Here is a 21,146-nt window from a genome sequence, read left to right as displayed (position 1 = left end):
CCCATAATATTATTATATTATTAAAACGGTAAAATCTTTGAAATAAAAAATAATAAAAGTCTGATTTATGAATCGAGATTTTCTATATTTTTTTTAATTTGAGGAGATATAGATATAATATATTGCATTATATTAAATATTGTGATTCACAATATTCATTAAATGTCAATTTACTGTTTATTTTCTTTTTCAAATTGTTAAAAAACATAAGTCGTTGAAATTGTTCATCTATATTTCTGGTGGATATATTAGTACTTGATTCACGTAGAAAGTTATGCACTGAAGCAGATGAAGGCATTACACCCATTTATTGCTTGAAGCGAAGCAGAATGTAAATGTAGGAAGAGAAGGAGCTCAACTTTCAAAACAAAGACGCAGCCCAACAGACGGACACCGGTTGGTCGGGTCTCTCGCATTTCCAACCCACAAAGACATAACAAAGATAACGTCAGAAGGCAACTGAACAATTTTTTAAGACACACAGAGAGAGAGGGTTCTCTAAAACACATCTTTTTTCCCAAGTGAAATTAGCGTTGGTTGGATTGGAGGGATGGCCGGGTACAGAGCTGAAGACGACTACGACTACCTCTTCAAGTTGGTGCTGATCGGGGACTCGGGTGTGGGCAAGTCCAACTTGCTCTCCAGGTTCACTCGCAACGAGTTCAGCCTCGAGTCCAAGTCCACCATCGGCGTCGAGTTCGCCACTCGGAGCTTGAACGTGGATGGCAAGGTTATCAAGGCCCAGATTTGGGATACCGCTGGCCAAGAAAGGTGTGGGCATCTTTTTCTTTGATTCGGGTTTTTATGATCTGGCGTTACTTTTTCCTTTTGGAGCTTTTCTGGGTTTCTGAAAGAAAAAGGAAGGAAGGAAGGAAAAAAAAAAAAAAACTAGCTTGATATCTTTTGGCTCTTGTTGTTCTAAATAAAAATCTCATGCCAAGCAGAAAATAACTCTGTCGGGGTTGTGGAGTAACGGGTTTAGTTTCATTGGATTCTAGCTGAGATATTGTGATTCAATTGGGATACAGAGACGGGTTTGCTTTTAGAAGATCGCAAAGGGTTTGAGTTGAGTAACTTACACCCAACTTGTTCTTTCATTGGTATTTAATGATGGAGATTAGACGAGGAGATTCACTTTGCTTGCAAAATAATCGCGCAGCATGATAAATGAAGAGAAAATCTTCATGTGTACATGGGCTATGCCTATTTCATTCATATCAATATAATTTACTTCTTACTTATTAAAAAAATGATAAATGAAGCTTAGATTACTCGTGTGCAATAAGAGATCCTCGTATCATGCAAGTTGTTATATAAAGCTGTGTGTAACTTCTGCAATTTGTATACAAAATCTGACAATTAAGTCACAAATGAAATGACATATTCGAACTTGTGATCTAGGCTGGTGCTTATTTGCTTCCTATTAGACTCGGATTACTTTATGCAAAGATGCAATACTCTTCTTTCCCTCAAGGAGGTGAAGATGTTGCCATCTTTATCTGGCCGTAACCATAGTAACATCTTGTACTTTTTAGGAGCTTCTCAGTAAGTCCAAAATGGTGGGGAGCCACATACGCTCCCTAAAACAGATTTGAGTAATAGCCTGACCCTAACTTCACCAAAGAAAATTGTTAAGAACCTGGTAGACAGGGATAATAAGCATGGGTCAAATCTCCTTAACGTTATCTCCTAGGTGATTCAAGCTCATGACCACCCATCCACCAAACCACATGGCAATAACTTTCTTACCACCTAAGTCAACACTTTTTGGAATAAGTCACCATTTGAAAGTGTTGCACTCTTCATTGTGGGGGCTGTTATAAAAATATATATATTGTGGGTGCTGTTATAATTTATCTAGGTATTCATGTAGATATGTTTATAATATTTTCTCTCTTGATTCACAATCTTTTCTGTTTTAGTTTTTGTTCTTTTCCTTGCCTGTCTAGCTTGTTCAATTTGCCTTTTGACTTTACTCGTTGTTTCTATACTGAAGTTACCTCCAATTTCTTCTACTCCTACATTAACCGGTTTGGCGGTTGGAAGTTGTTTATCATAAAGATGCTCACCCTATGAATGCTTGTTTTGTGGAAGTGGTCCTAATTTGCCATCTTTTAAAATAAGAAACTATGGCTAGGCTTATGTAACTATGTTATCTTGAAAATCTTCGTTTTTTTTTTTATTTTTTTATTTTTTTATTTTTTTTAATCAACATGTATCAATGGCATTTTACACTTGAAGCAATGCTCATGATCAGTTTGTCCTGGTTTTTTTTCTGCTTGCTCCTCTCTATCTCTCAAGAGGTACACGCACCTAGGTAGATGCGTGTCCCAAATTTTAGTAGTTGATGATATCAATAGTTGAGTGTAACGCCCCAATGGAAGGCCCAAACCACATGGCCTATACTCCAAAAGGACTAGTCAATGATACAATTATGAGATTCCCCAAGCAATGTGGGATCTCATACACTACCTACCCATATCCTTATCATATGGGGTATTACAATCTGCCCCCCTTAAATTCCCAACGTCCTCGTCGGGACTATCCGTTGTAGGTGGCACGGCTCAAGTCTCACAGTTCTGGTTGGGATAAGCTCTGATACCATTTGTAACGCCCCAATGGAAGGCCCAAACCACATGGCCTATACTCCAAAAGGACTAGTCAATGATACAATTGGAGCTCCATTGGAACCTTATAAAGAGCACAAACTTTTCCTTCCCAAGCAATGTGGAATCCCATACACCACCTACCCATATCCTTATCATATGGGATATTACATTGAGTTTCCTCACGTCCACTGGTTTGGACCAACTCCTTATATTATCTTTTATCACCTTTGCTTTCATCCCTGCTTTGTGCTCCTTGAATTTTATTTGGGGTGTGGGAATAAATGCATATCTTTTTCCTCTCCGGTTGTTGGAAAGTTGATGTTTCCACTATATACCCACTCCAAGTAAAAGAAATGTACATGATCAGGTTAATAATATCCTTTTCAAGTTATGCTTTTCCCCCCGTCTTTTCCATAAACTATTATGTGTGGAATTACAGTTTAAGGCCCCGTTTGGATAGTGAAAGTGTTTTATCTACTTTCTCAAATTCCCAAACAAAATCTAATAAACAATTCAATTTTTTCAAATCCCAAAATAATAATAATATTAAAAAATAATATTCTAACAATATTTTATTCAACTTTCAACTTTCATCTCAACTCATCTCAACTCACTATACAAATGGCGCCTCTTTCATAAACCTGGACTTTTGAAAGTAGCTTCTTAGTTTAGCCCCCTACCCCCTTCTCTTTCCTCTGTTTGTGTACTTGGTGTTATTTCATTGTTACGTTGTTCTTGTGTGTAATTTTTAACGTCTTGCATGTTCTGTGATGTGTATTGCACTGCAATGCAACTTCTCTGTTATGTGTGATGTATCTTCTTCAATAAATGACCAGTGGGAAATGCCCATGCAATGAGAGTGTGCAACATATTGATAACATTTTTGTGCCTGTTTCTTAGTGTTAAGAACATCAAATAGTGGAATTGTTCTTGTAATACACATTTGTTTTTGTTTACAAAGTGAACGTAATGGTAACAGTCACTTCACAGGACATTTATGGAGTGGTGGTGGATCCTGATTGTAATGTTCGCAAGGTTTTGTTAAATTCTCTAGCAAAAGTCCACATGCTGTTAAATTGTTCTAAATCATTATTATGTCCCTTCTGGGAAAAAACAGTTTAAGCTAAATTCAATGCTCCCCCTTAGACGTTACGTATTTGTGCAAATGCAAGCATATTTTTCTAAATATGTTTGTATTGCAATCTTGAAAAGTTACATCAACTACAGTTGTTCAAGACCATGAAATATGGGTGTTCTTATGTGTTTCAACAGGACACTGTAGTGTCACTGGTTAAAGTGGTATTTTTATTGTTTGTTGAGAAATACCACTGTTAGATCAGGCTCACATTTGCTCTTCAATGGCATCCTTGATTTGAAAGTAGATCTTTTAGGAGCATGATATTGATTTTAAGTAAGCTAACACTGATTGAAATTACCGCCACCACAATCAACACCACCACCACTGCTACAGCCATCTTTAACTTCTCCATTGTGACTGCTAGTCTTTCGTTGCAAGTTCACTACATGTACTTTTCACTAAGAATATCAGTAGGAAAATCAATTTGCGTACTACGGATGTATCTTTTGTGTAGTCATACTTATCCAAAAGAAGTTTGTGTTTAAGTCGTGTGTTCTTGGATCAATGTCAATTTACGTACTGAAAGGGGCTGTTCTGAAACCCAGCCACTGAAGATGTTTTAATTGGGATCTTGATTTGCTTAATCTAATATTAATATGTGGTTATGTGATACTATTATGTATAGTTCTTCTATGAATGGTCAGTTCTGCGATTTTTTTATAATCAGGCTTCAGGTGGTGCTTTTAAGACCATGTCTAGTTGGTGTTTGAACTTGGCGACATGATGTGTTTTGGACCCTGCCTGGTCCACTTCATTATATTTCAAAATAAATTATATTAAGAGATATCGAGGTCTACTAAAGATGCTGTTCATCTGGTTGTAAGGTGGGTAAAAAAATCACATGGTAAAACTTGGAATATAATCTTTGAAGAAGTTGTTTGTGACATATTGCTGGTTAGGATACATTTATTTTTCCACCAGTATATTGATGCATTTGAAAAGCGACAGAGAGATGTTGAAGGGAGCTTGTCTTAATTATCAAACGAACTGATGGGGATTGAAGCATGCTGAAGTAAATCTAATCAATTTCTGTATGGATCGTTGTATCTAAGTTCAAGATGCAACTCTAGGTAATGTGTCAGAGAGTTTAAATCCTTGCAGCTCAAGTTATTGTTATTGGGTCATTCTCAAAACCGAAGATCTTCCTCCTGAAAAAGTCCCTCCCATAAAGTGCTTTCTAGAAGGAAGCTCTGGCGTCTCTCTTCCTCTTCTTCACCTTGGTTTCCCTCGTCCCTTCTCCTCTCTTCCCTCTTCCTCTTTGCTAGGTTTTTTCCTCTACCATTTTACTTGTCCCCCCCTCCCCCAAACGCATTGCTCTTGTTGTTGAAGCCCAGATCTATGGGGTTTTTTTTTTTTTTTTTCATCCACACCACACATGCTCCTCTTTAATGGCTTCTCTGCCCATAGATCCACCACAACTAGCGATCCTAACTCTGTTCCACTGGCACATAACCGTCACACACTTCTCCCTTGTTGTGACATCAATTCCATTGTCAACCAGCTTTTGGAGAACATGACTTTTGGCCATTCCACGGCATGTTTACTAGCCGTTCCTTTATCTAGAAGCACGTGCCCTTTCTTGCTTTCTACTATGAGGATTTGAGGGATGAAGGTGTGGAAAGCTCTACTGGACTCCCCAGAGTAGTTGACTTTAGTGCACCATTTTCTGAAGTCACAGTATCACAATCCCTAAGTAGTTGGGATGTATCACAAACAGCCTTTTATGGTGGCTTTCTCCTTGTCTAGGCCGAGGAACACGGGCCAGTACCAATTTATTGTCTCAATTGCCTTTTTTTAATCTTTATGCATTGAATTTGCTGTAATAGAGAACTTCTAGGGGTTGGCTTAGGTGTTAAAGGCCTTGGGCTTGGGGGTATGCTGCCTCCAGGTCTAAGGTTCAAATCCCCTTGGGTGCAAACAATCTCTAGGGCCATCGGACTGGAGGATTTTTCCATTGAATTACTCAATATGCACTTGCGGGAAACTCCTTGCAGAGGACCTGTGCACACCTGGGATTAGTCAGCACACTGGTCTTGGTCATCTGGTGCCAATAAAAAAAATTGCTGTAATAGAGTATGGTTGATGCTCCTCACTCTTTTGGATCTTTCCTTTCAATTTAATGCAAATCTTGCTTTAAAAAAAATCCTTGAAGTATCAAGAATTGCGGAAGCTTTACTTGATGAGATGATGAAATGTATGATAAGCTAGTTTACCATTTAATTATATGTAGTACTATTCTATTGGAGTCTACACATTGTTCTTCGAATAGTTTTCTTTTCTTTTTAAAATTTTGTTGTGATCAAGTTTATTTTTCAGTCTTGAAGTTTTTTATGCCTGTTCTTTTTGTCTACCCAAATCCTTTCAATTGCAGTCTATGCCTATACCTTTTGTATGCCTGTAGGCTGTACCTATTGGAGTCTACACATTGTTCTTTGAATAGTTCTTTTTTTTCGTTTTAAAACTTTATATTGTGATCAAGTTTATTTTTCAGTTTTAGTTTTTTATTCCTATACCTTTTGTCTATCCAAATCCTTTCAATTGTCTGAACTTGTGTTTATGGAGTTTTAGGTACCGAGCCATAACTAGTGCTTACTATAGAGGGGCAGTTGGTGCACTGCTCGTGTATGATGTCACTAGGCATTCCACATTTGAAAATGTTGACAGGTGGTTAAGGGAGTTGAGAGATCACACGGATCCAAACATTGTGGTCATGCTCATTGGTAACAAATCAGATCTTCGTCACCTTGTGGCGGTCTCTACTGAGGATGGGAAATCTTTTGCCGAGAGGGAGTCCCTCTTCTTCATGGAAACTTCTGCTCTGGAAGCGACTAATGTGGACAATGCATTTGCTGAAGTTCTTACTCAGATCTACCATATCGTAAGCAAGAAGGCCATGGAGACCAGAGATGATGCTGCAAATTCAGCTGTTCCCTTCAAAGGAGAGAAAATTGATGTCAATACAGATGTTTCTGCTGTGAAGAAAGGTGGATGCTGTTCCACCTAGAGTTTTGGTTTACGCGGATGTGGATTGTTTGTGGTGCAGCATCTGTTTCTATGTACAATTAGATTGTTTTTCAGAGACGCCTACAGAAGGAGATAGGCTATATATGTTTCCACTTTACTCCCAAAATTTTTTGGTGAAGACTGAAATGTTTTGGTAAGAACTTGTGCAGGATCTGCGTATTTACACCTATTGCTTCCAATTAGGTGCTGAACCGGATGGGCTCAAATTCGCACCAAATATTTGTTTGTTGAGATTCTTGCTCAGAATACAGACCCATAATCAAAGTCTCTCTCTCTCTCTCTCTCTGGGCTCGCCCGAGTGAGAGTCGACCTAACCATTTTTTCATCTGCAATTTTTCAGACCCATTATGTAAAATTAAAATCTCTTGGCAGATTTTTAGGCTGTTGCTTTTACTGTTGGGTTAAGTTATGAATTCAATATCCAGGGAATTTTGTCAATCTCTTAACCGTGTAATCTGCAGCTGACTCCTCGTCTCTTTGCAGATTGCTTGGATTGAGGGCAACCCCTCACGGTTAAGCTGGCGTTTGTCATAGTTTATGCGGTCCATTGCCAAATTAAATTAAGAAGAATATCATAAGAAGGGCAAGCAAATCTAGGGTGGCATTACCTTGACTCACCATGTGACACTGCTTAAAATATGAGCAGGCTAGTCAAATAAAAGCCATTTTAATATATATATATATATATAAAAGATTAATGAGGGGTTTTATGAATTAATCTAAATCCTGATATGTCTTACATTTTGTCATCATGAAACGAAACAAAGATGTGTAATGCATAATTTTTAAGGTGGTATAGTACAATACACCTCCACCACTAAGATGATTGATCCCTTATCCTCTTCAACCACTCCCCTTTTATAATTTAGATCTATGTCTCTGTCTTGGCTGCTTCAAAATAAGCTATCCCAAAAAAAAAAAAAAGAAAAAAAAAATACAAGTTTATCCAAACCATGGGCGGCTATGAATTTTTATTTAAATTGTTTTGAAGTAACCACCGAATTATATATATGGGTGCAATTCAAGGCAAAAATTTGCCAGCTATAGCACCTAAAAGTCAAGAAATTTGTTGGTTCAAGTTTGACTTTAAGGTTAGGGCGGCCAGAGAATTCAATTACAACTATTAGAAAGCTCCTTCTTCCTCCCTTCCTTCAGCCAACCAAAGTTGGCATTTATGAATCACTGTCATCATTTATCTTCGATTCAACCCCAAAACAAAAAGGGGCTCGAGTTTGGGAAATTCCTTTTGTTTTTTGTTTTCTTTGAACAATCCCCAGCAATCAGAAAATTATTATTTCTCTATTGCGTTTTGTTTTTATTATTTTAATTTCAATAGCCATATTTGTAAATGTTGCCACTTTTATTTATATTTTTCGAAAGATAATAATAATTTATTGATTGAAATAAACCCGAAAAACAATTTCTAAAAATAATTTTCAGGAAAAAAATCAAAAGAGGGAAGCAAGATTTTCAAACGATAAAAAAAAATAAACATATAATAGAAAATGCATTCTTCACAAACGCACACATCATAGAAGGGATTAGTTTTCTCAAATCAGGCTTCAAAAACATACAAAAAAGTATACGTACAAATCTGGAATTACCTTGAAGAGCTTTCGAGGAGTTTTTCTAAAATTTTCGATTGGAAACTATTTTAGTAAATCAAATATAAATGTTTCAATTAAGAATATAGTGATCGTATAATCAAATTCTCTAAATAAAAAATTCGAATTATAAAAAAAAAAAAAAAAAAATGTGAATGCTCCAAATATTCCTTTACTTTTGAACTTGACCGATCATGATTAGTAGGCCCCGATCAAATATATCCGAAACCGTACAAACCAAGTTAAGAAAAAAGGAAAAAAAAATAATAAGACATTTAATTATTATTATTATTATTATTCATTCATTTAAGAAGCTGAAAACAAAGGCAAATTCTTTTTCTAAGGAATAAAATTACCAAAAATAAAATAAAAACAATGTAACGGAGAAAAGAATCGGTGTCTTGTGTCGCACGAAACGCGCACAATTTGACAAACCGGGAAGAGGGGGCGTGTTTGGGTGGGTCCCGATACACGTGTCAGCAGATCTCGAGTCGTGGTCCCACGCCGCGGAAGACGACGGAGCACTCCGGCAGCTCCCCCAGATCGGCGTAGAGCGACTCGTCCTCCTCCCTCATCGGGAAAAACATCGCCACGTCGGCGTCGCCTGAACTCCTCTCCGCAAAAATGGGGCTCTCGAGCACTGTCGACGACGTCGTCTCCATGTCGCCGAACCAACTGAACTCGTCGCTCGCCATCAACGACGACTCGTCCCCTAGATCCGCGAACTTCTCCTCCGGCTCGGGCTTGGCGCTTGCGATGGTTTCGGGCTTTACGTTTTTGTTCGTCGAGTGGTGGTTTCTAGAAGCCGGCCATGGATGGTTGTGCTCGCAGGAGTAGGTGACCACTAGCATCGAGGGGTCCACGCGGCTCCTCTCTACCTGTTTTCTCGCCGGACATCCCTTCGAGCTGCTGCACCTGTAGTAACCCCTGCGATAAATCGAACATACAACCTTCGATCAATCTCTAGTTCTACAGCAATACGTATATACGCAGAAGGAAGCTCGATAGATATAGTTCAGTTACCTGGGATAGGGAGATCCTTTGATGGGTTTCTGACCATACTTCCTCCAAGCCCAAGAATCGGGCGGTGGAGTATTGCTCTCTCCCTTGAGCCGGGACCCTTCTACGTCCTTGATTGGTACTGACACCACTCTTTTCTGTATGGCACGCCGACTGCAACAAATACCATCACGTTTTCAGCTGTTAGGCTCAAAGATACCAACTTTTCCTCCAAGAAATAAGAAACTTTAGGAGTATGGTTGCGAATTACGCAGAGTGAGAACTAGTGAAAGTGCCCACGTTTCATCTTGTGCATGTGAAGGGCGAGGCGTGAATCACGAGGATGATAGGGCATATATAGGGATTGATGTAGAGATAGTAGAACAACACTGACCTTTTTCTTGGGGACGAAACGGAGGAGGTGATCTTCATGTCGTCAAAGATGGTGGAAGGAGGGGATTCGGCCCCATTTTCGGGGGTGCTGTCAATGTTCTCTTCTTGCCCAGAACTACTGATAAAAGGGCTGGTGATGAATCTGCCGTCCATGGCTAAGTATTCACGATATATACTGGATATAGAGCGCTGATCTGTATTTTACCGTTTGGTACTAGTACTGCTATGATAGTTTTAGGAAATATACATAGTGGCCGACGGAGACAGAGAGAGAGGGAGAGAGGGGTGAAGAGGAAGAAGTAAGAGAGGCTTACGAACAAAATGGGGGTCCTTTAAAAATGGGCCGGCATGTTGGCCGGGTTTTAGTTTATTTCAGGACGTGCAAACAAATATGTTCGATAAATAATCTTCTAATTAAACTATACATAATTACATATTCGTATCGCCATTTGAAAGCAACTTTAATGATTTTTTGGATAAACCTCTGGTTTTATTGGAAATCAACATGAAGTTTTGATTCATTCTATGAAGCCTATAATATTACAACAACATCTGCACACACAAAATATCTATGAAAATAAGGATTAACAGATCTATTACTAAAACTTTCATGACACACAAATTTGGTGATGTTTAATTTCATTTTTGGTTTGATGGAATGGTCTGGAAATAGCTTTGATTTTAGTTGAATTCGAATCATATAGGTTTGGTTTAATTTTAACTTCTTAGAGCATTATTATCGGAATAGCCATATATAAAAATAAAGTAACTTTTTAACTGAGATAAAAATAGCTTATATTAGATTAGTCAATTTTAAATTCTTTGACTTTTGGCTACAATAAATGTAAAGTTATAATTAAATTTGATAGTTACTCGAGCAAATCAATAAAATCATTATTTAATTATTTTTCTATAACCCTCCCTCTCTCTTCTGAATATTTTCAAAATGTTTAATAGAATAAAATATGGTTGGATTGGAAAATGAAGTACATATAAATTTTTTAACTCATAATTTAATTAGAATTTGATTACTAATTAATATATAATAGGTAGAATAGTAAAATATGATAAAATAAAATAAATTAATAATTAAAAAATTAAATATCAAATTACATGAAGTTTTGATTCATTCTATGGAGCCTATTATATTACAACAATATCTGCACACACAAAAAAAAAAAATATTAATGAAAATAAGGATTAACAGAGCTATTAATATAACTCCCATGACACAAATTTGGCGATGTTTAATTAATTTCATTTTCGGTTGGATGAAACAGTACCTGAAAATAGATTCGATTTTAGTTGAATTCGAATCATATAGGTTTGGTTTAATTTCAACTTCTTAAATGTTTAGTAGGCTTTTTTTTCTTTTTAGTTCTTAATACCGAACCATCGGAGGTTGAGGACGATTCATTCGTCATAACCAACCCATTAAATTAGAGTCAGTACATGGCCCGACCTTTTTGTTGATTTAAGAGAACTGATTTATAATAAAAATAATTTTATAATTTAATATATCATATTAATTTATAGATTTATTTTTATATATAAAATCATTAAATTATTTCTCTTGATTTATACTTAATTATATCCTTCCAAATAAACCTAAATCCAAAGAGCTTCCTCCTATTCAAGTTTTTAGCCATAATCAGAAGCGTCCAAATAATCTGATCAGAGATTAATCCAAACTAATTAACTAAATTAACTATCTGGCTTACAAAAATAAATTTAATAAATAAATAAATATATAATATATAATAAAAAATTTCTCACTTCAATGAAAGGGTGAACCACTTTGATCGGGTTCACACGGCACTTCCGATTAAGGTACAGTGCAATGTAATGAATGCAACCTGCTTAATTTAATTTGAAGCTGATGATGTCATCAACTTCGTCTTTATCGTTTCCTTCATCCAATGGCACCAATCCTCCCATGCAACTTGAACTTACCCTGTATATATTTAAACGTGCATTTCTTTATTATTTGGAAAAGTCAAATGAATCTTCTCTTAGTTATCATCTACGTTAATTTTTCCCCCTCATATCGCGCGAGCAATATCACGTACATATTAATCAATCTCGAAGGGATACCATTAAATTTTCATATATATTTTTTTTTGAACGGGCCAGTATTTAATAAAAAGAATTCACTGTTTATAAAAATAAAAAATAAAAAGAATTCACTGAATATGTCATGTTACATAAATAAATTTAAACGGTTGAGATTGATTGTGGTGCATAAAAAACTGATCTCATCCGTTTATTTTTTAATATTACTAAACATGAAAATCATTGGATGTAGCAATTTTTATTTGAAATCTCAACATCATCATCTTTTAATTTTAATTATTTTTTTCCAACAACGCATATGTGCATGATGAACGGGAACCTAACACATCAAATTATTTGTATGTATTCACAATTTAGACAAAGTTTTCAGTAGGTATATACCTATGATTCCTTTGATCCCATATTAAATTATAGTGACAAAAAATACCACCAAAAGCTAGCTAGCTAGTTAGGTAGGGAGAAATTAACAACTGGTTTGATTATACAAAATTAAATTATCTCATATCTTCTCATTTCATATAATTATTATAATTTTTTTTAAATTCTTACATAAAATATAATAAATAATTTAATTTTTTTAAATCTTAAAATAAAAATTATATTATAATAATATTTTATTGATCAATTTTTAATAAAATATATCATTTTCTCTCCTCTTATTTAACTACATAACCAAACGAGACCTAAATGAACCAAAGTGAATACTACTTACAAAGGATTATCACTAATTAAAGGAAGCAAACTTCTATCATCTGGAGGGTTATCACTAATAAATCGAAGTGTATATATATATATATATATATAGAATTCACACTGACGAACATTGAAATTAATTATTGAGGAATATTGGTGTAGTACTTCCACATTTGACAATATTGCATATTTATATATAGAGCAATGCTACATATAGTTGTGGAATTGCAAACGCCGTGTAATCGTTTTGAAAAAAAGTGGGATCTACGATTAAAAAGTTAGTTTTTTTTCATGTGGGTCCTATATTAATTCATTTTTTTCAAAACGACTGTACGCCGCTTGCACAACTACAACTGTAAATATCATTTCTCATATATATACACACACGATCAGTGATAGGCTGACGCACAACAAAGACAGTTGGGTATGCCACCTAGCACCATTTGAATTTTTTTTTTTTGTTATTTTTTGTTTTCATATTGTTTTAATATATTTAAATAATTTTAAAAAAATACATCAATACATTAAAAATTATTTTTTAATAATTAAGTAAAATAAAAAATTAAATTAATAAGTGGTATAATGGAGCGGTACAGTCCGGGGGGCACACTATCATTTCTCTCTCTCTATATACATATAATATTAATATAAGTTGGAAGGAAGATATATGGATAGCTAGCCCACGATGTTGAAATACTTGGGAGTCTTGACTACGTCATGAGTTATTGCTCCGTGTCTGTCCCTCTCAACTCGGAAAGGGATGGAAACGACGAATTGGACAATTTGCTACCTAAATCAAACATAGAAATAAAATGTTAATATATATGGAGTTGATAAATGCGTGAAGCAATGTGACTATTTAATAATTTTCTGTTCACGACTACGCATTAATTTTTCTAATTTGAATATATTCTATCGATTTTTCTATTAGATTATTTAATGTTCTCAATCTGTGACTTCCTTAACCCACGGCATCGTTAATGCCCCAATTACATACTCTCTCTCTCTCTCTCTCTCTCTCTCTCTCTCTATATATATATATATATATATAAATGTGTGTGCGTGTGTTTGGTTAAATTGGTTAACTCTTCGTCAAACCTATCTCATAAAAGTCTCAACGACTACATTTCCAAGGAACAGAAACTTCCTCTTGCCTTCCTCTAATTTCACATTCATATTTATCTCTTGGGACTCTCTCCTGAATTCCAACATATTCCTTTTTTTTTTTTTCCTCTACGCAGGCCTGCACAGCATTATTTTTCTCACTTTTCTTTTCTTTCTCATCACTTTTCAGTCTTTTCTATCGCGTGCATAATATTTATGTATACACTTCATAGTACTTCAACAAAAATCAAACATGACCAACGTGTTGTCGGTGTGTATATATGCATATGTATATACATATAAAATTAATATATTACATATCTACCCTTAATATTTCTGATTCCAATAACTGGTAACCAATGAAGTGTAATTCGCACGTACGTCTTTCCGGCCAGCGCCGGCCCTTGTTATATAGGGTTCATAAGTTGAACAGTAATCTTTCGGCACAAGTCCTTATTGTCGGAGAAGTGATATAATTACATAAAAATTTTATAAAAATAAATTAATAAATAAGTTGATATAATTTTATATGATACGTATATAATTATTTTTATTTTACAGTAAAAATAATTTTATAATATTATAATTTATTATATTAAATCATGTTAGTTTGTAAATTTAATTTTAAAAGATTTTTTTCGACTAAAACATTTCTTTTATCGGGGATCACATCTGGAAAGGATGAAGGATGAAAATGCATGCATAAAAGTTATGGTACATTAAGATTGTATTTGGATAGTGAGGTAATGACCTCATATACTCTATGAATAATAGTGAAAAAATAAAAATAAAATATTGAATAATAATAAATAATAGTACAAAATAATAAAAAGTAAGAAAAAATAAAGATAAAATAATAAATAGTAATTGAGTATTCTCATAATACTTCACCACCTAAACCAGTCCTTAACCGCTAGACAATTCTTCCTTCCCGGAACTATTTGTGTGTTTGAATTTAATGTCTAAGTTGGCTTAGCCCAATGTTCTAGAATTTAGATAGATGGCCCAGTTTGAATATAAGAAATGTTTTATTTTATCTTATCTCATCATTATAATTTTTTTAAATTTCTGTACAAAATATAATAAACAATTCAATATTTTTTTAATCACAAATGATAATAATATTAAAATATTATATTGTAATTATATTTTATTCAACTTTTAATTTTTATCTTATATCAACTTATTATCCAAACGGTACCAGAGTAGTTAATGACTAGGATTAAGATATGTTGGAGAAAAAATTCTAAACATAAGCCCATATGCTAAACACTACACTTTTTTTTTCTTTTACCAAATATTTGATATATGGATAATGGGTAAAAGAATTCAATTAGTTTAAGAAGAATAAACTTAATTTTTTTTAAAAAATTTAAAAAAATATGTGTTATGTGCTGCGTGGGCTTATGTGTAGCATAGCTTATGTTAGGGTTACTTTCAAATTCTAATTAAGACCTAGAAGTATGAGAGAAAAGATAAATACCAGAATCTTAATTATAATATTCATTAATGTTCCTATTATGTAAGGGTTGGTTTGATTGTACAAAATTAAATTATTTCATTTTATTTCATATAATTATTATCATATTTTTAAATTTCTACACAAAATATAATAAACAATTCAACTTTTTTCAAATCTCAAAACAAAACTAATATTAAAAAAATTATACTATAATAATATTTTATTCAATTTTTAATAAAATATCTCATTACATCTCATCTGAACTGCATAACCAAATAAAGCTTAGGACTATCGAATAAAACTAATTAAGTACTGCTCGATAAATATTAACTACAACATAAACCAATTATTTCTTTTGACGAAATCTTTCATCTAAAAATAGTAGTTATGATGTAGCGATTATAGTATTTATTTCATGTATTTATTTAACTCTCATTTTAGACTCTAAAGACAACGGAGATGAAATATATATACTGCTACAATATTCTAATGTCCTTCATTTCCACCAGGCCGGTTCTTGGGAGTGATATATATATATATATATATATATATATATATATATATATATATATATATATATATATATATATATATATATATATATATATATATAAGTGCCTTCTTCAAATGGGACAAATCTCCAAATTAACTTGAAGGGAGAATGAATTGTTGGGAAAATCAGAATTTATTAAATGATTTGATGGATGAAGACAACACGTGATGCATATGAAAATTAGTTTGACATGGAGTTAAAAGCGGCCTACACTTATCAAAAAGAGAAATCATTTAGTTATAATTAAATAGCTAAAATTTATTTTTATTATAAAATAAATATAACAGTATATAATATAAAATTATGTCAATTTATAAATTTAATTTTATAAAATCTTTTTATATGGATAATATTTCTCATGAAGAAAATATTTAATTCAAACATTAATGTTTCAAAAATAAAAATTAAAAAAAAAATCTTACATTTCATCATTAAGTGGGTGACATGATCATCCTCCGGGATAAACTAATGATAAAGGCCGGGTCAGATGATAACGATGTCTTCTGGAGACTTTTATTTGTCATCTAAGATTAATATTTAATTAGTAGGGCCACTTCTTCATTATCCGATCCTTTTGTTGAACTTTTAACTAATTTATTTTTGTTTTTAGTGCCTATGTTCACAATGTACATATTTATAATATTGCTGCTTCGATGTTTTCAATGCTAGCAGCTTATTCGTTGCATTATTGCGTGGCAAGTTCCTAGCTAGTCTGTGTGCATTGATGGATATAATATATATAATAAATAATTAATGACTCTTGAAAAATTAATTAACGGATGCATCATACATGTATAAATATAATATTGGGTTTGCGTTGGATTAACAACTAATTATTTGTATGATTATCATGTGGTCATGACTGCTTTCTTAAGGGTCCAAACCAAGGTAGGTAGCTCCTAATTACCAGTCCTGCCTTCTATTATTATTATTTGAAAAATGATATTTATAGTTTTAAAATATGTAAATCCCGACTTCTATGTATTTATTTAAAAAAATGAATAAATTTGAGATGTACATAAAAAATATTACTTTTTAATAATAAATTATATATTTTTTAAAAAGTACATACAACTTACACACCCTAAAATATTATCTAATATTACTCCTATCTTTTTAAATAATAACTGAACCTCTGCCCAAAATTTTGGAATTTATTTTCGGTGGCGGTTAGCGGTTTATAGCTTTTTTTTTTTTTAATCTATTTCTTCTCATTTGAAAATATTATTTATTATTATTATTGTTGTTATTATTATTTTATAATCAACGAGACACAAAGGATGGATTCAAACTTAGGAGAGGCTACTGTTAAGGATGTATCCCACTTTCCTTCTACAACCGTTCAACCATGTGCTGTCAAGAGGACCTGGCGTAATCTGCTTGAAAAAAAACTCCAATATTTAAGTCAGTAAAATGTAACCAAATGATTCAGAATTCAAAAAAGAGTTTGATCCCTTACTATCAAGGGTTACATGATATATATAGGCTCATACGTGACGCTTGTCTTACTCAGAATTTATCGGTATGGATCATCATCCGATACTTGAAATGATCACGTAACTACGTGAAATCTCTATCTTTCTGTGAAAGATGGCATGATGTATGTGTAACTTTGAGAAACTTTGAACTTTCTAACTCCCTTCAATCACCAAGGACCTCTCCTATGGGTTGCTTTCATATTGGGCTTTTAAGATAGAGTGAGCCCTCGACTTAAATATGCCCTCTAGATACTGTAGAGAGAAAGTAGAAGTAGAAGTGGGACCATTGGAAAACTTATACAATCTCCGGTATTCTAAATGTGAAAGTTGCTAGATAAAATTAAAAGAAATGAGGAAATTAAAATAAAATAATTATTAGACAAGCTCGAAATATAAAATAAGATTTTAATTTATCTTATCATAACATAGAAAAAATGGGAAAATTTTTTCCTCTTAAATTGTTGTAAAAGGATGATGATGGATAAGATTTTTAATTAAAATAAAATTTTAATTTATCTCATCATAAGATGATGAGATAATAATAAAAAAAAAATTGATGAATAAATTTTTTATATATATGATCGAGGAAGTGGGCATGACAGATAGACTTTACTACCCAAATTAAAAGTTCGCCTCATTGTGTAGTTGTTGGGCCAATGTGAATCTGATGTGCTTGCTGTATGGTAAGCTCTCATTTCGAAGGTCAGCCCAATTCCACAAAAATGGACTGGCCAGGAGATTGATTACGTACGTACCCACACTAGAAGATCTTGCACACTTGTCGTCTGAGAATAATTGAGATGGTCATTTGGCAATACTTCCACCGAATATAAATTTTGTAGATTTTCATTAATAACTAATTAAGCATTTCTCTAATACGAATGGGGGTTTTGAGGCATTGCAGGCCGGCAACCCATATTTTCTGATAATGATATATATATATATATATATATATATATATATATATATATATATTGTAAATTTTCAATGTAATTCATGAGGTTAAGATCGGTATAAATAATACTTGTGTTGTATACTGGCCTATTTCGGCTTGACATTGTAAAATATTTGACGCTCGCTTATGTAGATGTAGGCTAGGAGCCTAGGCGTACATGTAGCTAGCTGAACTATGTGCGATTAATTCTCTATGTTAGTAGAAAATGGTTATTTTTATCGTAAATAACTGATCACGTATAAGCATTTTTTTTGTAGTGGACATAATATATCCAAATCTCATCAACAGATTACCCACTTCAAATTTGCAGTATGCAATTTTCACGATCGAGCTAGCTAGCTTAGAAATAACGAGAATGTGTCGTACGTTCATGTGTTTATTAGAAGTTACCTTTTTAATTTCTCATCTCCCCAGCTTTTTCATGTGTTTATTGGGAAAATCGAAGAATCAAGGGACTTGGGAGCTTTTTGTATAATTGGGTTTTTTTTAATGAATAAAACTTGATAGGGGATACGGATATCCGACATCTGTAATCGAATCTAGGTGGGTATTCTACCCGCTTAGATCCTATTTGGATGGATAACCGCCCAAATTCACCTGATTTTTCGGGTTTCAAAATGAACTGAACCGAAAAAAATTCAGTCTAGATGCATATCCTTATTTTTTAACACACGTTTATCTATGATAATTAGCTAGGAGATTGAAGTTGCGAAATTTTTTCTTGCTTTAGGTGACTCATTGGTTTTGCTTAATTTTGTTAAAGCAAGTACTTTAATAATGTATTTTAATATATACACGTACGTACAAGTTCCTTTTCTTTTCTTTATTTATTTATTTTTCAGTTTTCTGTTTATTCTATAATCTCTCTTAATCTAAGGCGTCATGTGCACAAATATTGTAATTCTATTTTTGGAGTAATAAAGAATTTCGGCCATAAATTATCATCATTTTTACTTTATGGGTCTAAATTAAAATAATAATAATAATAATAATAATTTTCACTCTTTACCATATTTTTTAAAAGTTGCACCATCAATTAAATCTAATTATTAATTAAGATGAATGAAAAATTTTGACCATGTGACCCAATTTCGACAGTCAAATTTGAAATTTTTGGGGTCTATATTACAAAATTATAGGAAAAAAATAGTAGTGATCTGTAGATCAGAAAAAGGTTTTCCCCTTCATTTGATATAGATGGTAACCCGATGAACAAACGCATCACTTCGAATAAATATTAGCTACAACTATTACCCAAGCTTATTCATCAATCATGTGTTGGCTCTCCCCCTTTCTTTTCAGTTGTCCTAAGAAGAGCTTTGATTACTTCCTTTACATCCAGAGCTTGGTCTTCTGCTACAGCAATGGCTTCCATTGCAAAACAGTTGCTGCACGAAACTTTAGCTTGCTGAACATTAAGACCCATCTCATCAAACGCCTCTAGGATTGTAACCAGTCTATCGGTTCCTTTCTCACAGTTTACCCTTACTAGAAATCCCTGCCCCACCTTGTGCACTTCCACGTCCTGTTATAAATTCCATGCATGCACATTGGTAAGATACAATAATCATATTATGCAAGAATATGCCTGTGTGCGCGCGGGTGCGCGTCACACACACACACACACACACACACACACAGAGCAGACCTTATTGGGCACTTGCATACGCTTCATCAGCTTTAGATATTGTCTTTTAATAGCCATTAGTCTCGAGTACTCTCTTTTGATTGCCTCCAATTTGAGTTTTAGCTTCAGTGGTGATAGAAAGTAGTCAGTATGAGCTCGAAAAGTAAGTGAGAAATGAACAACTTTAAAAGAAATTTGCTTATAGGTAATGCAAAGGAAAGAACTGATTGCGCATTACAGATTTGGAGCTGCTATGGGCTCGCAGGATGTGAATCTTTCTTCGCAATGTCATCCTCTTTTGCAGCATGGAAGCCATCTCTCTCTATCTCTTTCTCTCTCTCGCTCTCCCTCTGTGTGTGGGTGTGTGTTTTAAGTGTTTTAAGCAAGGTTAGATCAGTTTGGCCTGGCTTTTATAGAATAGGAAAAGAGGGATGAGTATTGGCTGATTTTATCCTGGGATCTCCGATTGCCAAGCTACTACCCGTTTGTCTTGTATGAAATTGGAAAGTGCAACTCATATTATAATTGGAAAGAGAAGGCCGTTGCCCTTTGTAAAATGATGACATCAAAGTATTTTCTAAGACGTTAAAATGGTCTATTAACTGAGAGCGGCATTAATGGTGCTGATTATATATATATCAGTAAACTTAATTAACGTGGTCGTAATATCTTTTCTCATAATATATAATAGCAAAAAGGTATAGGAAATTAGGACTTCAATTCCAAATTGCAATTCCATGACCCTTGGTAACCATTTTTTACTGCTCGAAAACGAATATTTCATCTAGCTTCCGTAAATTAAGAGCTTGACTATGCAAAGTAGATCCTACCGTACTGGGCGTGGCTAGTTTTAATGATGAAAGAGAAATACTTAATTAAAAGAAACTTACAACGTGAACCGATGGGGATTAATTCGAGACAGCTAGACAAGAAATTCCAAAAGACGATGGGCTAGCTCATGATCAGTACAAATGGAAAGCGGATGATATAGTTGTCATATTCACAAGTCTGTTAAAAAATGCATGGGAAGGGTTGTGGGAGCTGATGAGTCAGAGATCAGATCAGGGGATGGTCTCAGACAACAGCGAGTGAAGCAGTGAATTAAGGCATTAATTACCTGTACTCTTTCACCGTTCACGGGCCTCTCGATTGGTTTCGCTTTGTCTCCCATGCATGCATGCATGCATGCCACCCTCTGCTGCTGCTGCTTGTGGCCCGCAGGTCACATGCTCCGACATTGCTGCAAATTCTGTTTTATTCTTTATCGTTCTTTTCTACTTCTAGATTCAGCAAAAAATTCCGTTCAGAATGCCCTTGATTTCGTACTTACGCTTCCATATGTATGCTAGCTCACGGTTCTATAGTACTGTTATGATCACAACCATAAAGGCCGCTAGCTGTTTAATTATTGCAGTTTTCACTTGCCTCTCTTCA

At 34.0% G+C, this 21,146-nt stretch overlaps 3 protein-coding genes across 3 annotated transcripts; 1 reads left to right on the top strand and 2 right to left on the bottom strand.

Annotated features, from left to right (window-relative positions):
- Positions 1-273: 273 nt before the first annotated feature.
- Positions 274-7,103, top strand: LOC122274957 (ras-related protein RABA1d-like). Its single transcript, XM_043083842.1, has 2 exons — positions 274-771; positions 6,316-7,103. The coding sequence occupies exons 1-2, from the start codon at positions 551-553 to the stop codon at positions 6,749-6,751; spliced, it is 657 nt and encodes a 218-aa protein (XP_042939776.1). The 5' UTR covers positions 274-550; the 3' UTR covers positions 6,752-7,103.
- A 1,539-nt stretch (positions 7,104-8,642) lies between these two features.
- On the bottom strand, positions 8,643-10,132 carry LOC122274956 (probable WRKY transcription factor 65). Its single transcript, XM_043083841.1, has 3 exons — positions 9,769-10,132; positions 9,399-9,548; positions 8,643-9,302 (listed from the first exon to the last, which is right to left on the bottom strand). The coding sequence occupies exons 1-3, from the start codon at positions 9,918-9,920 to the stop codon at positions 8,852-8,854; spliced, it is 753 nt and encodes a 250-aa protein (XP_042939775.1). The 5' UTR covers positions 9,921-10,132; the 3' UTR covers positions 8,643-8,851.
- Positions 10,133-19,247: 9,115 nt separating this feature from the next.
- Positions 19,248-20,140, bottom strand: LOC122277336. The gene is made up of 3 exons (XM_043087295.1): positions 19,951-20,140; positions 19,734-19,835; positions 19,248-19,610 (listed from the first exon to the last, which is right to left on the bottom strand). Exons 1-3 carry the CDS (start codon positions 20,026-20,028, stop codon positions 19,353-19,355), a joined length of 438 nt encoding a protein of 145 aa, XP_042943229.1. The 5' UTR covers positions 20,029-20,140; the 3' UTR covers positions 19,248-19,352.
- Positions 20,141-21,146: the final 1,006 nt, after the last annotated feature.

This window comes from Carya illinoinensis, chromosome 9 (assembly GCF_018687715.1).
Source record: "Carya illinoinensis cultivar Pawnee chromosome 9, C.illinoinensisPawnee_v1, whole genome shotgun sequence".
Taxonomy (NCBI): Eukaryota; Viridiplantae; Streptophyta; class Magnoliopsida; order Fagales; family Juglandaceae; genus Carya; species Carya illinoinensis.
Note: the sequence above shows the minus strand (reverse complement) of the source record. Positions and strands in the feature narration are given on the sequence as shown.